The sequence below is a fragment of the Neolamprologus multifasciatus genome, chromosome 13 (assembly GCF_963576455.1).
Source record: "Neolamprologus multifasciatus chromosome 13, fNeoMul1.2, whole genome shotgun sequence".
NCBI lineage: Eukaryota > Metazoa > Chordata > Actinopteri > Cichliformes > Cichlidae > Neolamprologus > Neolamprologus multifasciatus.
In genome coordinates this window covers 31859117-31880726 of record NC_140451.1, presented here as the reverse complement: position 1 = coordinate 31880726, position 21610 = coordinate 31859117, and the positions used below count along the sequence as shown (strand labels likewise).

Below are 21610 nucleotides of genomic sequence, written 5' to 3'. Positions count from 1 at the left end.
CGTTACACTGTGTCAGGCAGAGATTAAGTGACGGTTGTGTCTTGTGTACCTGGAGCTCGCCCTCCCACCAGCCCCCTGGGTTCTTCTTCCTGATGAGGATGAGCTGTCCTGGGGCTAAAGTCAGCTGCTCTGCTCCTGTAGCATTGTAGGGGGCGATCACCTGAGCGATCTCTGAACGGGAACAGGAAGAAGATGATGAGGGGTTTTTATTTTTTTCTTCTTTTAGTCTCTGACACCTGGTCTATGTGAGTTTTATTTAGAAGGTTTAAATCAGACAAGTTCAAGTTTAACTTCAACTGGCACAACAAGGACAACGAAGAGTGAATTAAGATATTTACTGGTCAGTTTGACACTTTAATTAAGGAAAATCAGTTTGGCATTCTGAGGAAAACAGAAAAAGTGCATTTTGGTAACATTACCTACCTGGTTTCTTCCCAAGGCTTCCCGTCTTCCCTGCTGTTCCCAGTGACTGTGGGCAAAGATTTAGAGTCACAGTGATTAGAAATATTTACCTGAAGATCTTCTATTCTTCCCCTAATTTGTTCAAAATGAGCTCTCACCTCTGACGTGGAGTCCCGTGGTTTGACGTAGTTGGATGGAAAGACTCCGGTCTTTCCTCCGACCATCCCTGTCCACCAATCGCCTTCTTTCCTCGTCACCACGACGATGTCCCCTTGCTGGAAACTCAGGTCCCCCTGTTCATTGCTCTCGTAGGTGTACATGGCCACGTATTCTGTATGAAAGCATGCAGACAGAGTGAGTGACGAGAAGCTCGCTGACGTTTCAGCAAACTCGTCCACATTTGCGTTCGTTACCTTCACCCGACTCTGAAGGCTTTGTCGGGGAGGGGGACGGGCGTTTTCCATTGGGCGGGCTTTCCGATGCTCCTGTTTCACTGGGAGAGACAAAGAGATAAGAAAAAAATCATTAAATACATGAAATAATTCTTCTTTTTTTATGTGAGCAAAGCGCCCAGTGTCACAACATAACAGCTTGTTTAACCCTTTAAAACCGGTCGGAGCAGCACGCTCTGTTTTGCATAACTATTTTTAAATCCCGGTAGATCTGCAACCACGTAAGCTAGCACAATAATTTTTTTTGCATATGAAACCGGAGGAGTTGTACTTACATCTTATGCCATCAGCTTGTCCTCGGTCACAGTTTCCTTCCACATATAGCTTTGCAAAAACTGCATAAAAAGCACTTGCAGCAACAAAAACATAATATTCCAGAAACACGCTTTGCCGATCCGATCAGCTGTTCATAACACTTCCTACGTCCATCAGCGCGAACTTTTGCATGTCCGCCATGACCTGCCCGAAACCAGAAGTGACGTAATTTTCGCGGAAATGTAGTTTTTTACCATCAGGGCCTCATGAGCCTATACTGGTGTTTTTAAAAGTTATGTTTGACTTTATGACTTTCTGTGTCGTTTCTGGGATGCTTAGGACTCATATTGCACTGCTGGAAATAGTTTATTTTGATGCATATGCTGCTTTTTTGCAAATTTGCATTATAATATTTATTTTCGTTTTTCCTGCAGTATATAAAAATTGGTGTATTTCAAAAATAAAACTATGAAGACACTCAAAATAAATTTCCTGTGGTGGGAAACTATTTTGTGCAACTTTTTTGTATTTACAGTTTTGAGGGATAAGCCTCTTAAATTTCTCTAACTAGAAATATATGTTAAAAAACAAAAACGATTTTAAATTTTTTTGTAGTTTATTGCACTTTTTTGCAATTTATGTAATTACTATGCACTTAATGCATACATATTATTAAAATTTAGGCTGTAATGGTTGTATTGATGTATAGCAACTTGAAATGCTCCCAAAAATGGCTCCACAGCATGTAAACATATAATATAAGCTCTGACGGACTTGGTTCTATGGTAGGTCTTAAAGGGTTAAAGGAAAAAGCTCGAAGCTTTTTGACGTACTTAGTGTTTTTGCTGCGTGCTGCTGCTGCTGGAACACCAGGGGGCGCCGTCATGGTGGCGGAGATGAGCTTCACGTAACTTTTGGGGAACCAGCCTCTTTGTCCAGTCTGCAGTTCACCCAACCACCACATGTCCTGCTGCTCCAACACTGTTATTATCTGCATCAAATAAAAAGTTCAGTTATTACGATTAAAACGCAACAAAAAGAGAAAGAAATTAGTAATCGGGAGATCTCTACCTCGTTTTTGTTGAAGTTTAGGTGGTTCTCCTTCTTGGCTCTCCAGGGATACAAGGCCTGAGCCTGAAGCCCCTCGACCTTCTCTCCCTGAAAGACACGGAGAGTCACAGCCGTCACGCTCAGCAGAAAAAGATGCAAAACCAGAGAAATATTGTTTCTGTCGTTACCTGTCCCAGTACGGGAGAAGGAGAGGAGCCCGTCGTCATGGTGGCGGGAGTAAAGGCGGAGCGTTGCCGCAGCTGTGCCGAGGGAACGCTCAGAGATGGATTCTGACTGGCCGAAGAGGTCGGCCACGCGTCCCAGCCCTCGCTGTCTGATTGGCTGGTTGTGTTTGAGGGCCAGCTGGAAATATTGCGAACATGCATATTAATATGTGACTGACGTGTCTGTGGGTCAGTAACGGACAAACAAATCGTCAAATGTCAGCGAATCGGACTTTAACGGCACTTACGTTGTGCTGAAGTCCGCCCAGTTGCTGTTAGAAGAGGACGTGGTGGAGGAGGCGGCGTGTCCTGGGGCGGGAGGGGGCGTAGTCATCGGCTGCTGGGCTGAGGAGGTCGTGGCTGAGACCGTGGAGCGCAGCGTGATTGGCGCTTCACTGTCAGGTATACGCTCCGCATAATTGGCAGGAAACCAACCGGTCCGCCCTCTGAGCTCACCTCCCAGCCAACCGGGCTCACCTGTTTGCGACTCATCGACCTATCAGAGCGCAGGGACGGGATTAGGACAGCTCTCGTGGCACGCAAGGGATAGAGATGCACGTGTCATGTTCGTGGTGGGAGTGGCGCAAACAATAACAGCGGTGGAAACAGCAGCGGATCAGATCCTGATTAGTGGACAAATGATGCAAAAAACAACACGAGGCGCAAAAAGTCCCACGACTCTGCCCGAAAACACCCGGTTTAAATTTGGCCCCTAAGCATCCTTGTGCAGCTCTGACATTAGGATATCCTCAAACAGAGCAGTGCACCATGGGCAGGCAAGTATTTTAACTTACAGACAGAACAGGTTTACTGCTATGGTGGCCTTGAGGTGGATTTTTAACAGGTAACTGAACCATAACTGAAAACCACAATTAACTACATCTGTAAATTTTAGGATATTTACCATAAATATAAGAAAAAAAACCACAGAGCCCTTAAAAAAGTATCCTGTATTAAATAGAGATGAAAAATTAGCAGCTACACTAAATCTTTTTTAACTGAACGAGGACTTCTTGGCCACACCAGCACAGTCTTTGCTCACTCACAGTCCAGTCTCAGATTGGGCTCCCTCTACCAGAATGTATTAAATTTGCTGCTGTACTGAAACACATGAGGATGCAGTAGAAACAAGCTGCTAGTGACCAATCTAAAGGTGCTAGAAGCTTTACAGAGATGCACAAGGAGACAAAGTCAAATTGGGCAAAAATAAAACAAGTATGAGGTTTTTTTTTTAATGCACTTTATAAATTTGAAACAGTAACCCCCCTGTTCCTCATGGTCCCAACCCCAATCTGTCAGAAACGACACTGCAATAAGTAACATCTCACTGAAATGTGGCTACAAGCTAAAAAGTAGATTTCCTGTTTTCCCTTAAAATAGTGACAGGGAAGTGGGAATAATGTGATATGTTTACATGAGAAATGGAAAACTGCAAGCTGGGATATTTTATTTGTTTAGTTTATTTATGTGGGAATTAAAATCGCCTCTGTGCTGTAGTCACCGGTCACTCACAGGTTTCCACACTAACTAAAAATAGCACGACGTTACAGATCTGACTGCAGTAACTGAAACAAACAAAAACCACAAACATTCATCCACTGAAAATGAATGAACATGGAGGCGACGTGAGATGAAAGCGTTTCTGGCTTGTGATTGGTGGAGGCACATCACTGGGCGGGTGGGGGGGGCAAGAACTTACCCATTCCCCCTTCACCTTCAGTTTGCACAGCAGAGGAGAGAGGAAAACGTTAATACACACACCGCACAGCCACACACACACCCTTCAGAAAGAATACACACAAACAAATACAACACAGGCAATAAGACACGTGTATGGAAGTCCTTTACGTGACCATCGCTGACTGCAGTGAGCTTAGCTCATCATCTGAGAGCAGATTTTTCTGCAAACTACATACCATAATAACATCTCCGGGAGTGATGCTGATCTCATCATGGCTACGAGCGTCGAACGGATACAGAGCCCTGTAGTACACCACCTTCACCGGCTGCTGCTGCTGGTCGAAGGCGCTGGCTGAAGCCTTCTGGTCAAATAAACTGGGACCTGGAGCTTTTTCCACTGTGACTAAGCAGAAAAATTAAACTATTAGTAAGAGAGAATAGATCCCTGCTGAGCAAATGAAAAGAATGCAGGCTTTATAGTAGGGCTGCACGATCTTGCATAAAATGAGAATCACGATTTTTTGGCTTAGAATTGAGATCACGATTCTCTCACGATTTTCTTTTCCAGTATAAATATTTATTGCACTTATTAACTGCACATCAACTTCGTAACAGTTGAGACTGAACTAAAAACAATAAATAAACATAAAAACAACAAATGTCTCACATTTTGTCTTTGCCGCAAAATGTACTGCTTGAAATTCCGTCTCCACCGTTGCTCGACGCTGCGTGTATAGAGCAGGTAGTGCAACAATAGAAAAATAGTTGCGGGACGGCACTGTGTAGCGTTTGTCTAGGGTGTTGATCGTTTTCCTAAATCCCTCGTTTTGCACAGTGTTGATGGAGCCATATCTTTGGTCAGGTGATAAGTAATAGCCTCCGTAATTTCTTTGTGCCTGCGGGAGTTCGACGGGTTTAGGGAAGTGCTGTATAAGGTTCCTGTTATTGATGTTTGGGTGGTTGACCGGGACGGATTTTCTCCTGTCACTTTCTCGTCATCCCTGACGTGCTCTCCGTTGTTTTTTCCTGCTAATTTTAGCAGCCAGCTTCTGTATCACGTGGTATAAGGCTCCGCCCTTGTCATTTGTTGAGCAGGAAGAGTGAGCGCTTGTTTTCATGCAGATTACGTCCCGAATCAAAATGCGGTACAATCGTCGTCTTTTTTTTTTTTTTTTTTTTTAAATCGTTGTCATTTGGAAATGAGATCGCACATAAGTATGAATCGAGATCGCGATTTTCTAACGATTAATCGTGCAGCCCTACTTTATAGTGAAGCACTTCCTGCTAGACAGGAATTAGGTCTTTAGCACTAAATTCAGAGTTCAGTGTGTTTATGTGCGCTCGTTTCTCTCCTGAAATATAAAAGAAGCTTTTCTGCTTTTTTAAAAACACCTACCAGAGCACACAGGTTCTTTTGAATGATTAAGTCAATGAGTTTTTGATGTCACAGTCTCAAAGGGCTAAAAAGAAATTCGTCATCACGGAGCCGAGTTGTCAAAAGTGGCAAAAGCCGCAGTTCCTGTAGCTGCCACTTGAGGCTGACTCCAAAATTGAGTCTCTTCTCATACAGTGTAAATTTAAAATACCCCAAATCAGCTGTGAAGATGTCGTGTTTATAGACCAGTGAAAACACAGCTTGGGTGTCTATGGATAGTTTCCACTTACATAACAACCCGGTGTGACATACATGTGGCTACCTCCACACTGTGAGTTTGGTGTTTGTGTCATTTTGGAACATTTTTAACTGAATTATGTGACAGTTACGGGACATGCTGAGGTCTGAGCTCCAGTTTGAAGTCAGTGAAATAGTGACATTTCATTTGCATGTTACTCAGCAACACGCCGGTGGCCAAAGCACTAAACGCACGTGTTAACACACCTGCTGACGCCCAGGGGTCAGCTGGCTGGCTGAAAAGCTTGTTTAGTTTGTCCTGCATTTCCTTCTTGCCTCTTCCCTCGTCCTCCTTCTCTTCTGTCGGTCCTGCTCCCTTCCTGACCTCTTGCTCTTCCTCCATCCCTCTCCTTTTCCTCTCCTCCTCTTCCTGCGTCACTCTGTTTAGCCATGCGTGGGATGCAGGAACGGAGGCGGGGCTTGGAGCTTGCGGAGCAGAGCCTCCTGCTTCCTCCTTCCAGGCGGCACCTTCCTCTGACGACAACCTGTGAAATAAGATCATTAAAACTCTGATTTTGGGGCAAGTTCAGCGAAACTTTCCAGCAGTTTTTAAACTGGATTTGAGAAGCAATTCCATAAATACAATTTTAACCACTCAAATTAAAGTTAATTTGCATAATGCTTCAAAACAACCACAGAATAAATGGCCCAGATGGCTGCTGAGTGACTGACTTTTGCATTTTCTGGTACTGCATCATCTCCACTTGACTCTTACCTGCCCTCCTGCAGCTCAGCGGACTTCCTCTCGCTCGGGGTGTGTATGTGAGACTGTGTGTGTGTCTGTGTGTGTGTGTCTCCCTCCAGTTCCTTCTGTTTCTGTCTCTGCTGCCGGGTGTGGATCTCCCTCAGCTCCTGCAAAGCATCACGGGATACAGGAAGGAACAAGCGATGAGGAGGAAGTGGGGTCACAGGGCTGGTTGCTAAGGGCGTCCAACGACAACAAACAAGAACACCAACACCGGCAGTAGCAGCACGTTTGTATTAGTCAGGTGAGCGAGGCAAGCTCCGCCCCTTTACTTTGGTAGTCTTGTTAGTTTAATCTAAAACGGACGAGGCAGGACGCTAAACTGAAGCCTTCTGTTTGGGAAGTCTCATTTCTTTTAACCAGTCGAACTAGAACATCACATGTCACAGAGAACCTGCAGACACTGACGTCGGCGCTTACGGCGTGCTTTCGGAGCTGATGTGCAGTGGAAGGCTTTTTGTGGAGCGATGGCGGCTGCTGCTTTTGATCACGACCTTAAACAGATTTGATCCAAAGTTTAGGATGTCATGCATTACCTTTATATCTACACCTGGCAGCGTCTCTCCTCAAGACTCAGTGTAAGTCACTCAGAACAGCCAAGCGACAGAAAGGTTAACAAGGAAATGGTTACCATGACGTCACCTATCGACTAGACCAATCGTTACACTTTGGATAATCCTCATTCCACTAAAATGTATTAAGTGGAATTAATGTAAGACTGCAGGTGAGCGCCTGAGTCTAGAAACTCCCAGGAAAGTGTTTACAGAGGAAAGTCAGGGCAGAGCAGACGATTCGCTGACCTCTAGGAGAGAATTATTTCTGTTTACACAGCAACCCTGCAAATTCAATCAGAATCTGAAAGGCTCAGCTGATGGGAAACAAAAGGCTCCCTCTGTATGATCTGTATATATAGAGATACAGTGACACGTCATAAAAGTGTCCTCAGGTTCTTCTTTCTCGTGGCGTTTCCCTTTATTCAGTTCAAGCTAGTTTTGAACTTCCTCTGTGAATTTATCAGGATGTTCTGATGCTGCTGACTTAACACAAATAAGTGAAGGTGTGAAATAGGCTCAATATATTTCATCGCAACTAAAAATGCACTCACTTTACACCACTGTGTAACAGTTATTACACAACAAGGAAGTGAGGCAGGGAACATTTGTCCTTATAGAATCCTGTTTTATTGTTGCTGCTCAGGTGACATTATTTTATCTCCACTGCTTCTCTGATTTTCCTGGAACAAGCCTTTGAATGCACATACTGTTCATCACCTGTGAGTGTGAAAGAGAAGCTGTTGATTTAATGATCACAGCTGAAAAGATACGACTGCCGATACGAGTGGCAGAAATTACTTCTTAAGTTCAGGTGTTTCAGGCACGTCTCCACCTCTCTTCTTAAAGGACCACGAGGTATCCAAGAATAGCGTCTCTGCTCTGCCCCAGAATCAGATAAAAAGTAAATGGTGGTGATGTGGGGGACCAGCTGCCTGCACTCAAGTCCCTGCAACGTGTGTTTATGTCCGAGTATGATTAAAAAACAAACTTTTCTATATGTTATCAGTACGTGGGAAGGGATGTGACTTGGAAACAGACCCGGCCCGTAATAGAAGGCTTTGGTCATGGTGGTGGGGCGGAGCTTGCACGGCGCACAGTATGTTCGTGGGATGGGTTAGAGGTCAAAAAAAATGTATGGGAGGGAGGGGGATTGAAGGGAAGTGAAGGGATGCAACTGTGGAAGGGGGAGGGGCAGTTCTGTGTAGTCATGACAACCAGCTGTGCCATTAGAACACACTCTGTTACTATAACAACAACACAAGGCAGCTGTCGTGTTTCAGCCAAACAACCGATGTGAGGAAACCTCCGGAAACGAGCAATCGAGAGACACAACGAGCCGAACTACAAATGTGAAGACAGAAACCTCCACATCACCTCAAACAGGAAGTGGAGGATACATGAAACAACAGAGACCACACACACACACACACACACAAAAACACAAACGTTTGTCCAGATCAGGTCTAGTTTATTGCCACATTAAGCTGGTTAACTTCTAGCACCTTCTACGTGTCTGGCTGAAACATAATTTGGCAGCACGCAGGCTTTAGGATTATAGTATAGCATCTGTAATCTAGTAAATCCCAGCATAGCAACAGCATAAAGTCACCTAAAGTAATATACCTGCTGTAGTGAAGGGACATTTCACCATAATGTATCATCATGGATACACACATTTCACCCGGTGTGTAGCGCTCTCTCGTCTATATTGTCTTGGTGTGAGTTGCATAGTTACAATCATCATCTACGCATTAATCTACAGGTGTTTACTTCCTGTTTTGTTTTTTATATTATTATAATCAAGAAGTTATAGCAAAAAAACTACTTAGTGAGAGCAAGGACATCTAGATGACAGGCATGACACAGTGATGTGTGTCTGTGTGAGGATTGTCCCTCCTGTAGGTTAGCTAATTGAGGCAATCTAAATAGTTTACTGCTGACTGCGTCCACTGTATGTCAGGGCTGGGGGGACAACAGGCCTCAAGGGCCGGTGTCCTGCATCAAGATGTGTCCTTGATCCAACAAAGCTGATTTAAATGGCTAAATTACTTCCTGGTAATGAACTAATCCTTTGATTCAGGTGTGGGTGACCCAGGGTGAGATCTAAACCTGCAGGTTTTTGCTTTTCAAAAGGTGAATTTCATTTAGTTTCATTTTATTAAAGAGTCATCGATCATCTCCAAAAACGGCGCAACTCAGACCAACTTTGATTCGGGGCTGAACTGTTCCTTTAACTACAGCAGCACAGCTAGCCAGCTGGATCAGTAGTGAGCCAACACCAGCCTAACAGAGCAAAAGATCAGGGGCAAAGATAGAGACAAATTTAGGGTGAAGAGAAGAAGAGACAGAAAGGAAGAACAGTGATGAGGAAAAGAAGGAAGAAGAAGAAGAGCAAAGAATGGCGACAGGAGGAGGGGCGTGATGGGAGGCTGGTTTGTTTCATGGACCTTTATAACGCGGTCTAGCCGAGTCAGACACACTCTGACGGCTGACACACACTCCTGCAGCTGCCCCTGCTCCTGGTGCTGAAACACACACGCATATATGTGTACACACGCACACTCACACAGTTCAAAACACAGACACACACAATATTTGTCAGTAGATTTCTTTGTTGGTTTTTTCTGTACACACCAAGTCATTTTTGTTGGGGTTAGTTAGTCCATGTAACCTCATGCTCGTGTCACATGACCAGTTAATTTCAATATTAGGTGGATGAGTCTGATTCTTCTGAGACACTAAAGGAAAAGCAGGCTTGCACAATAAGGCCTTGACTCATGAAGGGAGGCTCTCGTGAGTCACTGCAGTGACTAATGTGCTGTTAGTTTCATCAGAGGTAAAACGCTGGCTGCCTCTCATTGTCACCTTGCTTTGGATCATAAGTAAGAGTTTGGAACCTAAAAAGGTTTTGTAAGTTTCAGTAAGTAAGCTTGCTTAAACCGGCTTTACCCATTTTTTTCCTGCTTCGCCTTTAAAACAAACGTATGTTCGATAAATAGGTTTTTTACTGCAGGCCTGATCACTTAATCAGAAATAGATGAACAAAAAATAAACATTATTATCAAGTATATCCAGATTACTCATCGTGTGAATAATCTTTAGAGATGTCAAAAATCCTGCATTTAAAAAAGTCTTAAAATGAAGGCCAAAGGAGCTTGGAAAGAAAAGCGTCTGGACTTCTTTAAGTTGCTTGAAGACGTTTCACCTTCATCCAAGAAGCTTCTTCAGTTCTAAGGTCAAATGGTGGAGAGTCCCAGATTTAAACCTAGTGGGAGTTTCCCCCCACAGAGGGACAAAAGGACCCCCTGATGATCCTCTAATCGCCTGAGCCAAGGTGTGGAACTGGGTGTGGGTCCCAATCAGCCAGAGTTTCAGGTGAGTTCATTGTGAAACCTGGCCCCACCTTATCATGCGAATTCCTGAGGTCAGATGGCCCAGGATGTGAGTGGGCGTTAAGGCGTCTGGGGAGGGAACTCAAAACTGGATTATAGATGGCAGAGAGTTGGTGTCGTAAACCACCGCCTCTGTTCAAAGATGGTCGCTCACAGTGGACATAGATGCTTCTTTCACTCCTCTTTCAAACCATCTGTCCTCTCTGTCCAAAATGTGAACATTGGCATCCTCGAAAGAGTGACCTTTGACCTTTAGATGCAGATGGACAGCTGAGTCTTATCCTGTGGAGGTGGCTCTTCTCTTCCAATGTTCATAAAGAGCTCACCCGAAACTCTGGCTGATTGGGACCCACACCCAGTTTCACACCTTGGCTCAGGCGATTAGAGGATCATCAGGGGGTCCTTTTGTCCCTCTGTGGGGGGAAACTCCCACTAGGTTTAAATCTGGGACTCTCCACCATTTGACCTTAGAACTGAAGAAGCTTCTCGGATGAGAAATGAAACATCTTCAAGCAACTTAATGAAGTCCAGACGCTTTTCTTTGCAAGCTCCTTAGACTACGATGACCTGGATGACTGAGAACCTTCAGACATCTTAAAATGAAGCTATCAGCAGGATGTTAATGTCACCTTTGAGTCTTTAACTCGGCATTAACAGCAGCAGCAAACATTCGTGCTGAAGTTTCCGTCTCCGAGTCAGAATTGTTACAACCTTATTAAAGCCTTTGTCAGTCATGTCCTGCTGCTTCATCAGTGCATCTACACAGCCGGGATCAGTAGCGAGTGGTGCACTCCTCCTTGTTAGAGGCTCTCCTGACTTTGACGTGTGAGATTAGCAATAAGCAGCACACAGACTACATCGGTGCGTCACAGCTCGACAATTACAAGATCTCGACTGGCCGCGGTACATCTCTCTGGCTGGCGGGGACAGCACAGTGCAGTGCAAGCGATGCACTGAAATGTTACCACAAATCAGACCAGAAGTCTGGTTTGTTGGTGTTAAGGACAGCAAAGCCTTCTAAAGTGACTAAAACACTTCAAGCCTGCAGGTTAGTATTCTCACAAGAGGGTGTACAGTGTTTTAGTTCAAATCATTCCTCTGATAATCTGCCAAATCAGGTCCAATCAAAATGCAGAACCCACTCCTTCTTCCAGATTTTGCCATTAATGGCTTAGTGTTAATTGCAGAATTTGATATTGTTTTATATTAAAGTATGTCCCAGCTGCAGTACCACCCCAGTCCAGCAGCGGCAGTGTGCTCTACCTGTCTCCCTCTCTGTTCCTCCTGAAGCTGGCGTCGCAGGGCATCTATCCTGGCACAGTGGTTGGCATAGAACTCACACAGAGACTGGCATGGGAAAGGGAGCAAAAGGCCAGTATAGGAAATAAAATAAAAGAGTAGAAAATATAGAAGGAAGGGTTTATTATGTGGAATAAACAAAGAGTAAAACAGGGAGAAAATGAATGCGAGAAATACAGGTGGAAGAAACGGGAACAAAATATAGACGAGGACAGCCAATAGAAGCAGAAAAGGCAGAAGGTGCCGGATGAGGCACAGCAGAGTGACAAGAGAAGATTTCAGGGAGAGGAAGTGGCGTAGAAAGGAAGGTGGAGGGAAGGATAGTCAAATATCGATTATGTCTCAGTGGCCTCGGCCTCTGTTTGCAAAGAATAACACCACTCAGAGACGGCTGCGTGTTCCTCTGCAGACAAATGGTTACATACGCCGCTTATCCGTTTGCTCCTATGCTGCTAGGCTTTACCCAATCACTGCATCGTGGTTTAACTGAATCCAACAGAGAGACAACTTTATTAGATTAGCTGCAAGAAAATCAGTTTACTGTGGTCTGTTTAGTCTCTGCTATCCTCCCTTGCTTCTCATTCTCCTCCTTGTTTAAGCAGACTGTTTCTCTCCTCTCTGACCTGTCTCGCTGTCCGGGATAAATCCAGAGGAAATAAATAAGAAACGGGGACAAAAGGTGCTCTGGGACACGTAAACAGACTGCTGTGATCCAATTCCGGAGGAATAAAATCTTCATCTCTCTGTAGTGAACTGTGTGAAAGCTACGCGAAGCAGCTGGACTCAGTGTTCCTGCGTACACTCTCCAAAAACACGCCAATCAGCGTTAACACTGAAAACAACAGCAACGTGAACACAAACAGAGCAGCAGTCAGGTATAAATAGAACATCAGTAAACATGGAAGCTGTGACAAACCAAGCTGTGAGGATGTGGTTATGAGGGATGGACAGACGTGATTTAGGGATTCAGTCAGAAAAACAGCTTCTGTGTTAGAAATCACTTTGTTTGCGTCTACTTCACGTCTACGTTACAAGGAAATAAAATATGCTTCTCAGCACCAAAATTAGATTTTATTTACTCTTAGAATCAAGAGATTTAATAATGTTAGGTTTATTTAAATAGAATAGACTGTTTTAACATAGAGATATATTTAAGGTGAATTGGAAAAAGCACGTTAATATCCTCACACTTGTGTGAAAACACCAAGCTTCCAAACAAAAATGAATAACAACAACAAGACAAATATCACAGTTGTAACATAGTATTAAATTCATATCTGTTATTTTTATGCTTCTTTTTATGTTAAATTTAATTTATTAGGCAAACCACATAATACTGTGACCTGGCATTTCCTGGTCTGCAAACACATTTTAGTATATTTTATGCTAGAAAAAGTGAACCATGATATTAAAAAATGGTTAAAATATCTTTTACGTTGTCTCTTTTGGGGATGCCAACACGTACACAGGAAAAACCCTGCCCAGTGTGTTTGTGGCTTTCCTGTCCTGCATAGTGTTGTTGATCATTTGTCTCTTTACCTTCAGCTGAGTGTTGAAAGCGTCTATCTCTAGCAGCTTGGCCCTCGTCTCTTTCTCCACAGCATCAAGCTGCTCTCTGAGCTGCTGTCTGCTCATCTCTTTCTGCTCGACGGCCTTCTGCAGGGACGACAGACTATCACCTAAGTACACACACACAGACAGCATGAGACAGCAGCAAGTTAATAAATCAAAGAAGTTTCCAAGCTACGCAGTAATTAGCAGAGCAGACAGTTAACGAGGTAAAACGTATGCATTCCTAATTAGGGATGGGTACCGGTATCCGGTGCCATGATGGCACTGGTTCTGACATAAACGGTAGTAACCAGACTGAAAAGCAGCGCACATTTCGGTGCTTTATTTTTTTCCTGAGCTGTGATACACTTTAGATTCTAGCCAATCATTTTACGTTTCGAGGATAGTAGGCGGGTCCAGGTACGTACGTTCTTTTAGAGCAGAGCTACAGATTAAAAATGCCCAAGGCGAAGCGGTCAAAGTCTGGCTGTACTTCACAGCAAAAGATGCAAACTCAGCAGCTGCAACAAGTGCTTTAAGCTGATACTGTGATACTGTCAAAGGAGGTAACACCTCAAATCTGTTGAAACACCTGGCGACGCATAGCGTTTTTTTAAAAGCCGAGAAATGCGCCGTATTTGATAGCTTGCTGCGAGACCTCACACCGAGCACATCTACTGCGGGTGTGGTGCCTGTTATCGGACCCGGAGTTAGCAACATCCCCCAAAAACCCGAAGAGGAGAGTCCTGGCCCCTAGCCCTGCCAGTGTAGCAGAAATGATGAGGATGATGATGCAGCAGCAGCCGTTCTTCTCTGGGTGAGTAGCTTAATGTTGTTCGTGTGTAATTTACGTTGAGTAGGCTAACCACGTTATTACATTAATGCATGTAAGGTGAACTAGCAAACACCATCATAGCTACATGCAGCTGTCTTCTTGTTTGATGGCAGATGCTCCCTTCACCCTGGACAAAAAGGCTAAAATGACCAAAGAAAAAGTGGAAAACAGTTAAACATGAGAGGTTTTTGGACAAAGTTGGTGTTTTTTCCATTGTTTAAGCATCGGCACCGTTTCAAAAGTACTGGTTTGGTACTGGTATTGGATAAAACCTAAACGATACCCATCCCTACTCCTAATCCCTTTTTAAAATTGTAATATCTGAAACAAAATATTTACTTTGAACGTTTTTATCAGAAACAAAATATGGCATCACAACCAAGGTTAAAACATTTACCTATTAGACCCACCTATGGTATCAGTTTCAAAATCCTACGTTGCGCCGTTGAAATTAAAAATCGTAGCAACGAAATTTCAGCTGTTCCACAACAACAACATGTGAGCTGAGTGTCTGCGGTACTCACGGTGCAGACTGTTCTGCTGAACCTGTTTCAGCTGCTCGTTCAGACTCTGCTTATCAGGAATGAGCCTCCCCAACCACTGCTGGGAGTCCTGCACGCAGCCAGAGAGACCAGCAGAAAGGGTTAACACGTACACGGTAATGAGCCGGTCGTCAGTGGGGTCAGAACTGTATTCGTTTATTCAATAGCTGCTGGTTTTGTTTGCTTGGCACACCTGCAGCTGCTGTTGCAAAAGCGTGATTTCAGTGATGCGCGTCTCTCGGGTCTGGTTCGTCTGCTCCACCTCTTTCCTCTGATTCGACAGACGAAACCGAACATCCTTCAGTTTACCCTCCAGCTGGCTCTTCTTGTCATTCTGGAGGAACAACAGACAGAATAGATCACATTTAATACTTAAAAACAGTGAAATCCAAACTCGAGTCATGTTGATGGAAGATAAAATCTTTAATTTTGCTTTTTCTGTTGTGGAAAAAGAAAAAAAGGTTTGGATTAGCTGCTCTAATCTGTGTGGATTCATGTTTGACCCCACGTTTCAGCCACTTTTCACAGATTTATTTTCATCTTCTATTCATCACTTGCTGTAATCAGATGAGACCCTTTAGCCTCATGAAAAACACGCCTCCACTTCACCAAATATCTTCTCAGGGCAGAAGAATGAGATGACACTTGACCTTAATCCTGTAGCTTTATTAGCAGTGATTAGTTTGATTTAATGAAAACATCAGTTCATAAGTGCTGACGTTTCCATCTTTTTCTTCCAAATTAGAACACTGAAAGGGAAAAAGTAGAATCACAACTTTCTATTGTCACATTATCAGCTGTGTCTGACCTACTGACACTAACACTCTGACAAAGAGGCAGGACGGTGATCAACCAGCAGCAGTCTGATGGATCTATCTTACTATAGATGGCAGACAGTTGGTGCCACCGCCTGTGTTCAAAGATGGTCGTTCACAGTGGACATAGATGCTTCTTTGAACAGAGGCGGTGGCACCAACTGTCTGCCATCTATAATCCAGTTTTGAGTTCCCTTCCCAGACGCTTTAACGCCCACTCACATCCTGGGCCATCTGACCTCAGGAAATCACATGATAGGGTGGGGCCAGGTTTCACTATTAGCCCCCTGATTGTGACCCACACCCGTTTTCACACCTTGGCTCATGTGATTAGAAGATCATCAGGGGTCCTTTTGTCCCTCTTTGGGGGGAAACTCCCACAGGGTTTAAATCTGGGACTCTCCACCATTTGACCTTTTACTGAAGAAGCTTCTTGAATGAGAGGTGAAACGTCTTCAAGCAACTTAAAGATGCTTTTCTTTCCAAGCTCCTTAGACTACGACGACCTGACTGAGAACCTTCACAGACATACTGAGTATTTTTGATTACCAGAGCCTCCAGCTCAAACTCCAGCGTCTTCTTCCTGGCTTTGAGCAGAACTATGCTCTCCTGCTCTCGGTTTCTCTGAGTCAGAAGCTCCTGCCGCCGCTGCCGCTCCCACTCCAGCTGACGCTGGCGCTCTAACTCTCTCTTAGCGGCCTGCCACACACACACAGAAAGTTCTGTTTACGCTCAGGACGCAGTTTTATAAAGAAACTGCACAACAACACAAAAGACTGGAGGTTAAACATTATATACATATAGTACATCATACACTTGATTACACATGACTAGTTATCTGGTGCAGAGGTGTGAATCAGGCTCTTTACTGTGAGTGATTTAAAGGGGGGGTTGGCGTGCGCTTGTCTGCAGCACTAATTACAAGTTTGCAGCAGCTTCGGCTCTTTAATTAAAATGCAGATGTTCCCTCTGTCTCTCTATCATACCTCTCTCCTCTCGATCTCTTTGCGCCTCTCTTCTTCTCTCTGCCTCTCCAGCTCTCTCTGCTTCTCCAGCTGTTTTTCTAGTTCCTGTTGCCGTCTCCTCTCGTGCTCCAGACGCTCACGCTCCTGAAGCACAAACGTAGAGAAATGAGCTGGCAGGACAAACAAACCGCTATTTGTCGTGCGTCACCCCGATTTGTTTCCATATCCTCCAAGTTTCAAGAGTTGAATTAAATAATTTACTGACGCAGGAGATTGTAGCCAGAACTTTGAAAGCGCTGTTTATTTTACGGCCTCATAAAGAAGCCTTAAACCATGAGCACAGTGAAAAGAGCAAACCTTTCTCTCCTGCTCCTCCCTCTCCAGGGCAGCCAGCCTCTCCTGCTCTTTCCTCTGCTGCTCCTGCAGGGCCTGACGTCTTTTCTCCAACTCCAGATTCCCTCGCTCAAAGTTTTCCCTCTTCTTATCCTCAAACGTCACTGCAGGGAGACAAAGAGGACGTTTATAAAGCGGGCTATGATAGGTGGTTTGTAAATTATTTAATTGAAACTGCTAGAACCATTTTAGATGAAAGGAAGAAGCTTGAAAACATTACTGAAGGTTGCAGAAGCCAAAATAAGTCTAAACGTCAGTAGCAGCTCAGGGTGAATCTAATTCCACTTTGACCAGTAATAAAACAGCGTGTACTCGCTGGTTAGCACCAATCACCTGGTAATTTCTTCTCTTGGCTGCTCTCAGTTTCCTCCTCCGTCTCCTCCTGGACGCTTTTCTGGTCCGACTGAACGCTGTCGCTGCGCACACGCCTTTCACACACAGGGACGAACAACGATCAGATCTTTCAACCTTTATCGTTTAAAATAAGCAAAACAATAATCGAGTATTGCATCTTTGCATTTAGCATGTAACAAGTGGTCGGCTGTAGGGGCGCTGAAGGAAAAGAACTGTTAAAGATCGAGGAGCAAATGTCAGAAACAAATATAAGATGTTTTAATTAAAGTCATAAATTTCAGAGTAATAAAAACAAACCTGCAAGACATTTTTTTTCTAGTGCAGGGAAACACTTCACTTTGTAATGCTGAATCAGAATAAAACTCACATATTTGATCACCTGACATCATTAACTCCAAAGAAACCTTTTTGAAAATGAGAGCAAAGTTAATACTGACTGTCTAATTTTACTATTATGTGGTTATATGACTGTAAGGTCCCTGCACACAGACTCCAGCTGCACACAGAGACCAGTGTGGTTAGTTCAGGTCGAAGGGAAACTCATCGTCTGCCTTAATGCCTTAATCTTATGAGCTCATATGTGTGTAACAGTCTCATCAAGAAGTAATTGTTAAATACCAGTGCAGATTAGTATGACCACATGTAACCTCTACAACCTAAATGTTTGGAGGTTGATTTTTTGGTTCTTGTTTAAGTGACCAGCACATCGTCAGTAACATCCTCGTGTTTCGTTCAGCATTTACCTGAACGATGGTGGGAGGTAATCTGGAGGTAACACAGGGGGCAGCGGTAACCCTGACATAGCCATATCTATGAGGTGCATAGCCAAGATAAACTCCTCAGCTGTCAGCTTTCCATCCTGGTCGATATCTGAAAGACTCCTGAGGGGAAAGACATAAAAGGAAAAAGTCAGATTTAACCCTTTAAGACCTACCATACAACCAAGTCCGCCAGAGCTTATATTATATTTTTACATGCTGTGGAGCCATTTTTGGGAGCATTTCAAGTTGCTATACATCAATACAACCATTATAGCCCAGATTTTAATAATATGTCTGCATTAAGTGCATAGTAATTACATAAATTGCAAAAAAGTGCAATAAACTACAAGAAATTGAAAATCGTTTTTGTTTTTTTAACATATATTTCTAGTTAGAGAAATTTAAGAGGCTTATCCCTCAAAACTGTAAATACAAAAAAGTTGCACAAAATAGTTTCCCACCACAGGAAATTTATTTTGAGTGTCTTCATAGTTTTATTTTTGAAATACACCAATTTTTATATACTGCAGGAAAAACGAAAATAAATATTATAATGCAAATTTGCAAAAAAGCAGCATATGCATCAAAATAAACTATTTCCAGCAGTGCAATATGAGTCCTAAGCATCCCAGAAACCACACAGAAAGTCATAAAGTCAAAGATAACTTTTAAAAACACCAGTATAGGCTCATGAGGCCCTGATGGTAAAAAACTACATTTCCGCAAAATGACGTCACTTCCTGTTTTGGGCAGGTCATGGCGGACATGCAAAAGTTCGCGCTGATGGACGTAGGAAGTGTTACAAACAGCTGATCGGATCGGCAAAGCGTGTTTCTGGAATATTATGTTTTTGTTGCTGCAAGTGCTTTTTATGCAGTTTTTGCAAAACTATATGTGGAAGGAAACTGTGACCGAGGACAAGCTGATGGCATAAGATGTAAGTACAACTCCTCCGGTTTCATATGCAAAAAAATTATTGCGCTAGCTCACGAGGTTGCAGAGCTACCGGGATTTAAAAATAGTTACGCAAAACGGAGCGTGCTGCTCTGACCGGCTTTAAAGGGTTAAAGGACTGCTGTTTTGTGTTCTGATGTGGAGGGTTAAATTCCAGTGTACTCACCATATCGTGGCAAGCTGGGTCTGAGGAAGACTGGACTGCATCAGGATTGTGCGAGCCTGGGGACCTGAAACGCAGACGCACATCAAATGTAGAGAAAGACACACACATTTACATGCAAACACAACAGAAACATATGATAATCAACAGCATGTGAGTGTGTGCGAGTACCAGTGAGGTGTCCACTCATCATCTTGTCGTGGGAGTTAAAAAGCTGTCTGTACTTCAGCCTGGAGGACTGAGGAACTGCCCAGTCAGCAGGGGGCTGAGCGCTGGGAGGAGGACAACAGAGTAAAAAGCAAGAATGAGAAACCAATGAGATTTTATAATGAAAGAAAAAACGACATGCTACGAAGGACTATAGGTTCAAGTGCACAGCAGACTTTTACATGAACGGAACAGCTCAGAATGGTGCAAACATTTGGATTGCTTGACCTACCCAGCAGCATCAAAGGATGAGCCCTTCTGCAGCTTGGTACTGGCCCGATTAAACGAAGAGGACTTGTTGACAGAGGGAGCTGAGAGAGACAGAGAGGAGTGCATTTTAGGACTTGGTGAACTGCATGTGCTGTTGTGTCATTTTACTAAGAAGCCTCTAACTTAAAAACAAAATGTGTTAGAAAAGCATTCATGCAGAGATGAGATAGCGTGTGAACGTCTGAGATGTAAATACATTAAGCTTGTTATGTGTAAATACAAGCTTAGCGATGGAACGCATCGCAAAGATGTGACGACAACGCTCTCCACTGTTACCTGGGTGGGAGAAGCCTGAGATAGGCTGTATTATGCCCGTGGGAGGAGCTCCGTTGGCAATGGGCTGTGGGAGGGGTGGCGGCGCGGACGAGACGAGTGGGGGCGAAACCCCGACGGGAAGAGGAGGCAAGGGGAGCGGGGGCACGCCGGGCAGAGGAGTAGCGATGGGTGCCATGGGAGGCATGCCTGAGTTAGAAACAGAGCGAGAAGATGATCAGGCGCTGGTGTGCACACAACACGTGCTGTCTGTACACACAGTGAAGGAGGCGGGACCATCACTATATATGAGTTAATTTAAAAGACAATTATTTATCATAAATTATCTGCAGTATTTTTAAGAAATGAAGAACCATGAGCTGTCCTGACTCCAGTGATCTGATCCAACTGATTTTTCTTTGACACTTCTGAGCCCTCGTAACATCAAAGGTCCAGGAGGTAAATTTGTGGCTGATCAAAACAGGTTTATATCAAATGAAAGGTCTCATCAATCGGCTCATCTAGTAGAAGATATTCATTTAGTTTCTTTATAAATTGAATAAATACACTAACAGGTATTGCTGATTTTCACTTATTTTTCATGGAATTAGTTCAAGTGTCAGTCTTACCAAAACCAGTCTGTGGGGGTAAAGGTAGCGGGGGTTGTTTCATACTGGGAGGAAGCGATGGGGGCAGAGGGTGACCCTGTAGTTTCAGCTTGATGAGCTTCATTGCGATTGAGAACTCGTGGATATCCATTCGGCCATCGCTGTTCATGTCAGCCAGAGCCCTGCAGATTCACACAGAGCACGAGCGCTTTAAAACATGAACGAGGGGTAAAATCTGACATGGGTTAAAAACCACTGGTGCAAAAAAATCTTAGACAATAGTCTGCAACTTCTTTGAAATGCTACAATTATGGAGAGTTAGAAATGATCTGACTAATTCCTGGATATGTGACTCACCATATTTGGGCGAGGACAGGCGGGGGAAGCCCTGATTGGAGAAAAAAGTTCCTGGCCTGGTCACCTGACAGACAGACAGAGTGTGAGATCACCACAGAGCCCAGAGAATCTAAATGTAAACGACCTCTGACCTTTATTACAATGTCAACTGAATCATAAAATGCAGATAGTCGAACCTTATTTTCATTCTTGAACTAAAGCAGCTTTACATGACTCACAGTCCAAAACTTCGTTGGTTTTTTTGGTTTTCTTTTTCTCTTAAACTGGGACTTTCACTCAAATTCCTGTTTTCCAACCCTGGGGTAGGGTCTGGGAGATAAGCCAATCATTGGTGAGCTATGGCTCTTGTGCAGGTACACAAGCAAAAGCAGGGCAGTGATCAGCGGGGTGTGATTGACATGTAGATGCTAAACAACACCAAAAGGTCAGATCAAGGCTCCTGCAGACAACAATGGTCCAACCACAGGAGGTGAGAAACTGCCTCCTGACGTTACTCGATTACAAAAACAAATAGATTAGAAGCTCGAGATAAACAGTAACAGGTTTTGTAGGCAGTGTTTCCTTAGCATGTTAATTAACATGTTAATTAAGAAGCAACACAATGTGTAATAGAGATTGACAGACCATGTGACTTTCGCGCATTGCATGCCGGGAACTCGTGGCAAAACAATCCAAGTACGGCATCAAATGCAAGCATTTGCAGCACCGCAAAACGTTCATTCTCCGGTTCCAATACCTTCTTGCTTTTTCTTTGCCCCCCAAAAAGTTATGTACAAAACGAAGGAGAACAATGCCGGACCGTACAAAGACAGACTCGACGAAAAGGCAAAGAAAAGACACGAGGAAAAAATCAAAGGA

General features: G+C 43.8%; 1 protein-coding gene across 8 annotated transcripts in view; it reads right to left on the bottom strand.

The window, feature by feature from the left end:
* itsn1 (intersectin 1 (SH3 domain protein)) overlaps nucleotides 1-21610 on the bottom strand; it is a 58378-nt gene that overhangs the window by 18879 nt on the left and 17889 nt on the right. For 2 of the 8 annotated variants that reach the window (XM_085182402.1, XM_085182405.1), the window contains exons 4-30: nucleotides 20753-20816; nucleotides 20417-20577; nucleotides 19812-19997; nucleotides 19498-19576; nucleotides 19230-19330; nucleotides 19062-19125; nucleotides 17924-18061; nucleotides 17160-17254; nucleotides 16791-16930; nucleotides 16455-16577; nucleotides 16018-16167; nucleotides 14847-14987; nucleotides 14636-14723; nucleotides 13265-13404; nucleotides 11690-11773; nucleotides 6451-6587; nucleotides 5943-6220; nucleotides 4300-4466; nucleotides 4083-4097; nucleotides 2632-2879; nucleotides 2348-2522; nucleotides 2181-2267; nucleotides 1943-2100; nucleotides 816-895; nucleotides 561-733; nucleotides 424-469; nucleotides 50-171 (exon numbers count right to left, since the gene is read on the bottom strand). In XM_085182402.1, the coding sequence (XP_085038528.1) occupies nucleotides 50-171; nucleotides 424-469; nucleotides 561-733; nucleotides 816-895; nucleotides 1943-2100; nucleotides 2181-2267; nucleotides 2348-2522; nucleotides 2632-2879; nucleotides 4083-4097; nucleotides 4300-4466; nucleotides 5943-6220; nucleotides 6451-6587; nucleotides 11690-11773; nucleotides 13265-13404; nucleotides 14636-14723; nucleotides 14847-14987; nucleotides 16018-16167; nucleotides 16455-16577; nucleotides 16791-16930; nucleotides 17160-17254; nucleotides 17924-18061; nucleotides 19062-19125; nucleotides 19230-19330; nucleotides 19498-19576; nucleotides 19812-19997; nucleotides 20417-20577; nucleotides 20753-20816 (3440 nt within the window). Of the gene's footprint in view, nucleotides 1-49; nucleotides 172-423; nucleotides 470-560; nucleotides 734-815; nucleotides 896-1942; nucleotides 2101-2180; nucleotides 2268-2347; nucleotides 2523-2631; nucleotides 2880-4082; nucleotides 4098-4299; nucleotides 4467-5942; nucleotides 6221-6450; nucleotides 6588-9481; nucleotides 9560-11689; nucleotides 11774-13264; nucleotides 13405-14635; nucleotides 14724-14846; nucleotides 14988-16017; nucleotides 16168-16454; nucleotides 16578-16790; nucleotides 16931-17159; nucleotides 17255-17923; nucleotides 18062-19061; nucleotides 19126-19229; nucleotides 19331-19497; nucleotides 19577-19811; nucleotides 19998-20416; nucleotides 20578-20752; nucleotides 20817-21610 lie in introns of all 8 variants that reach the window. The other 6 variants (XM_085182403.1, XM_085182406.1, XM_085182404.1 and 3 more) reach the window with 4 other exon arrangements.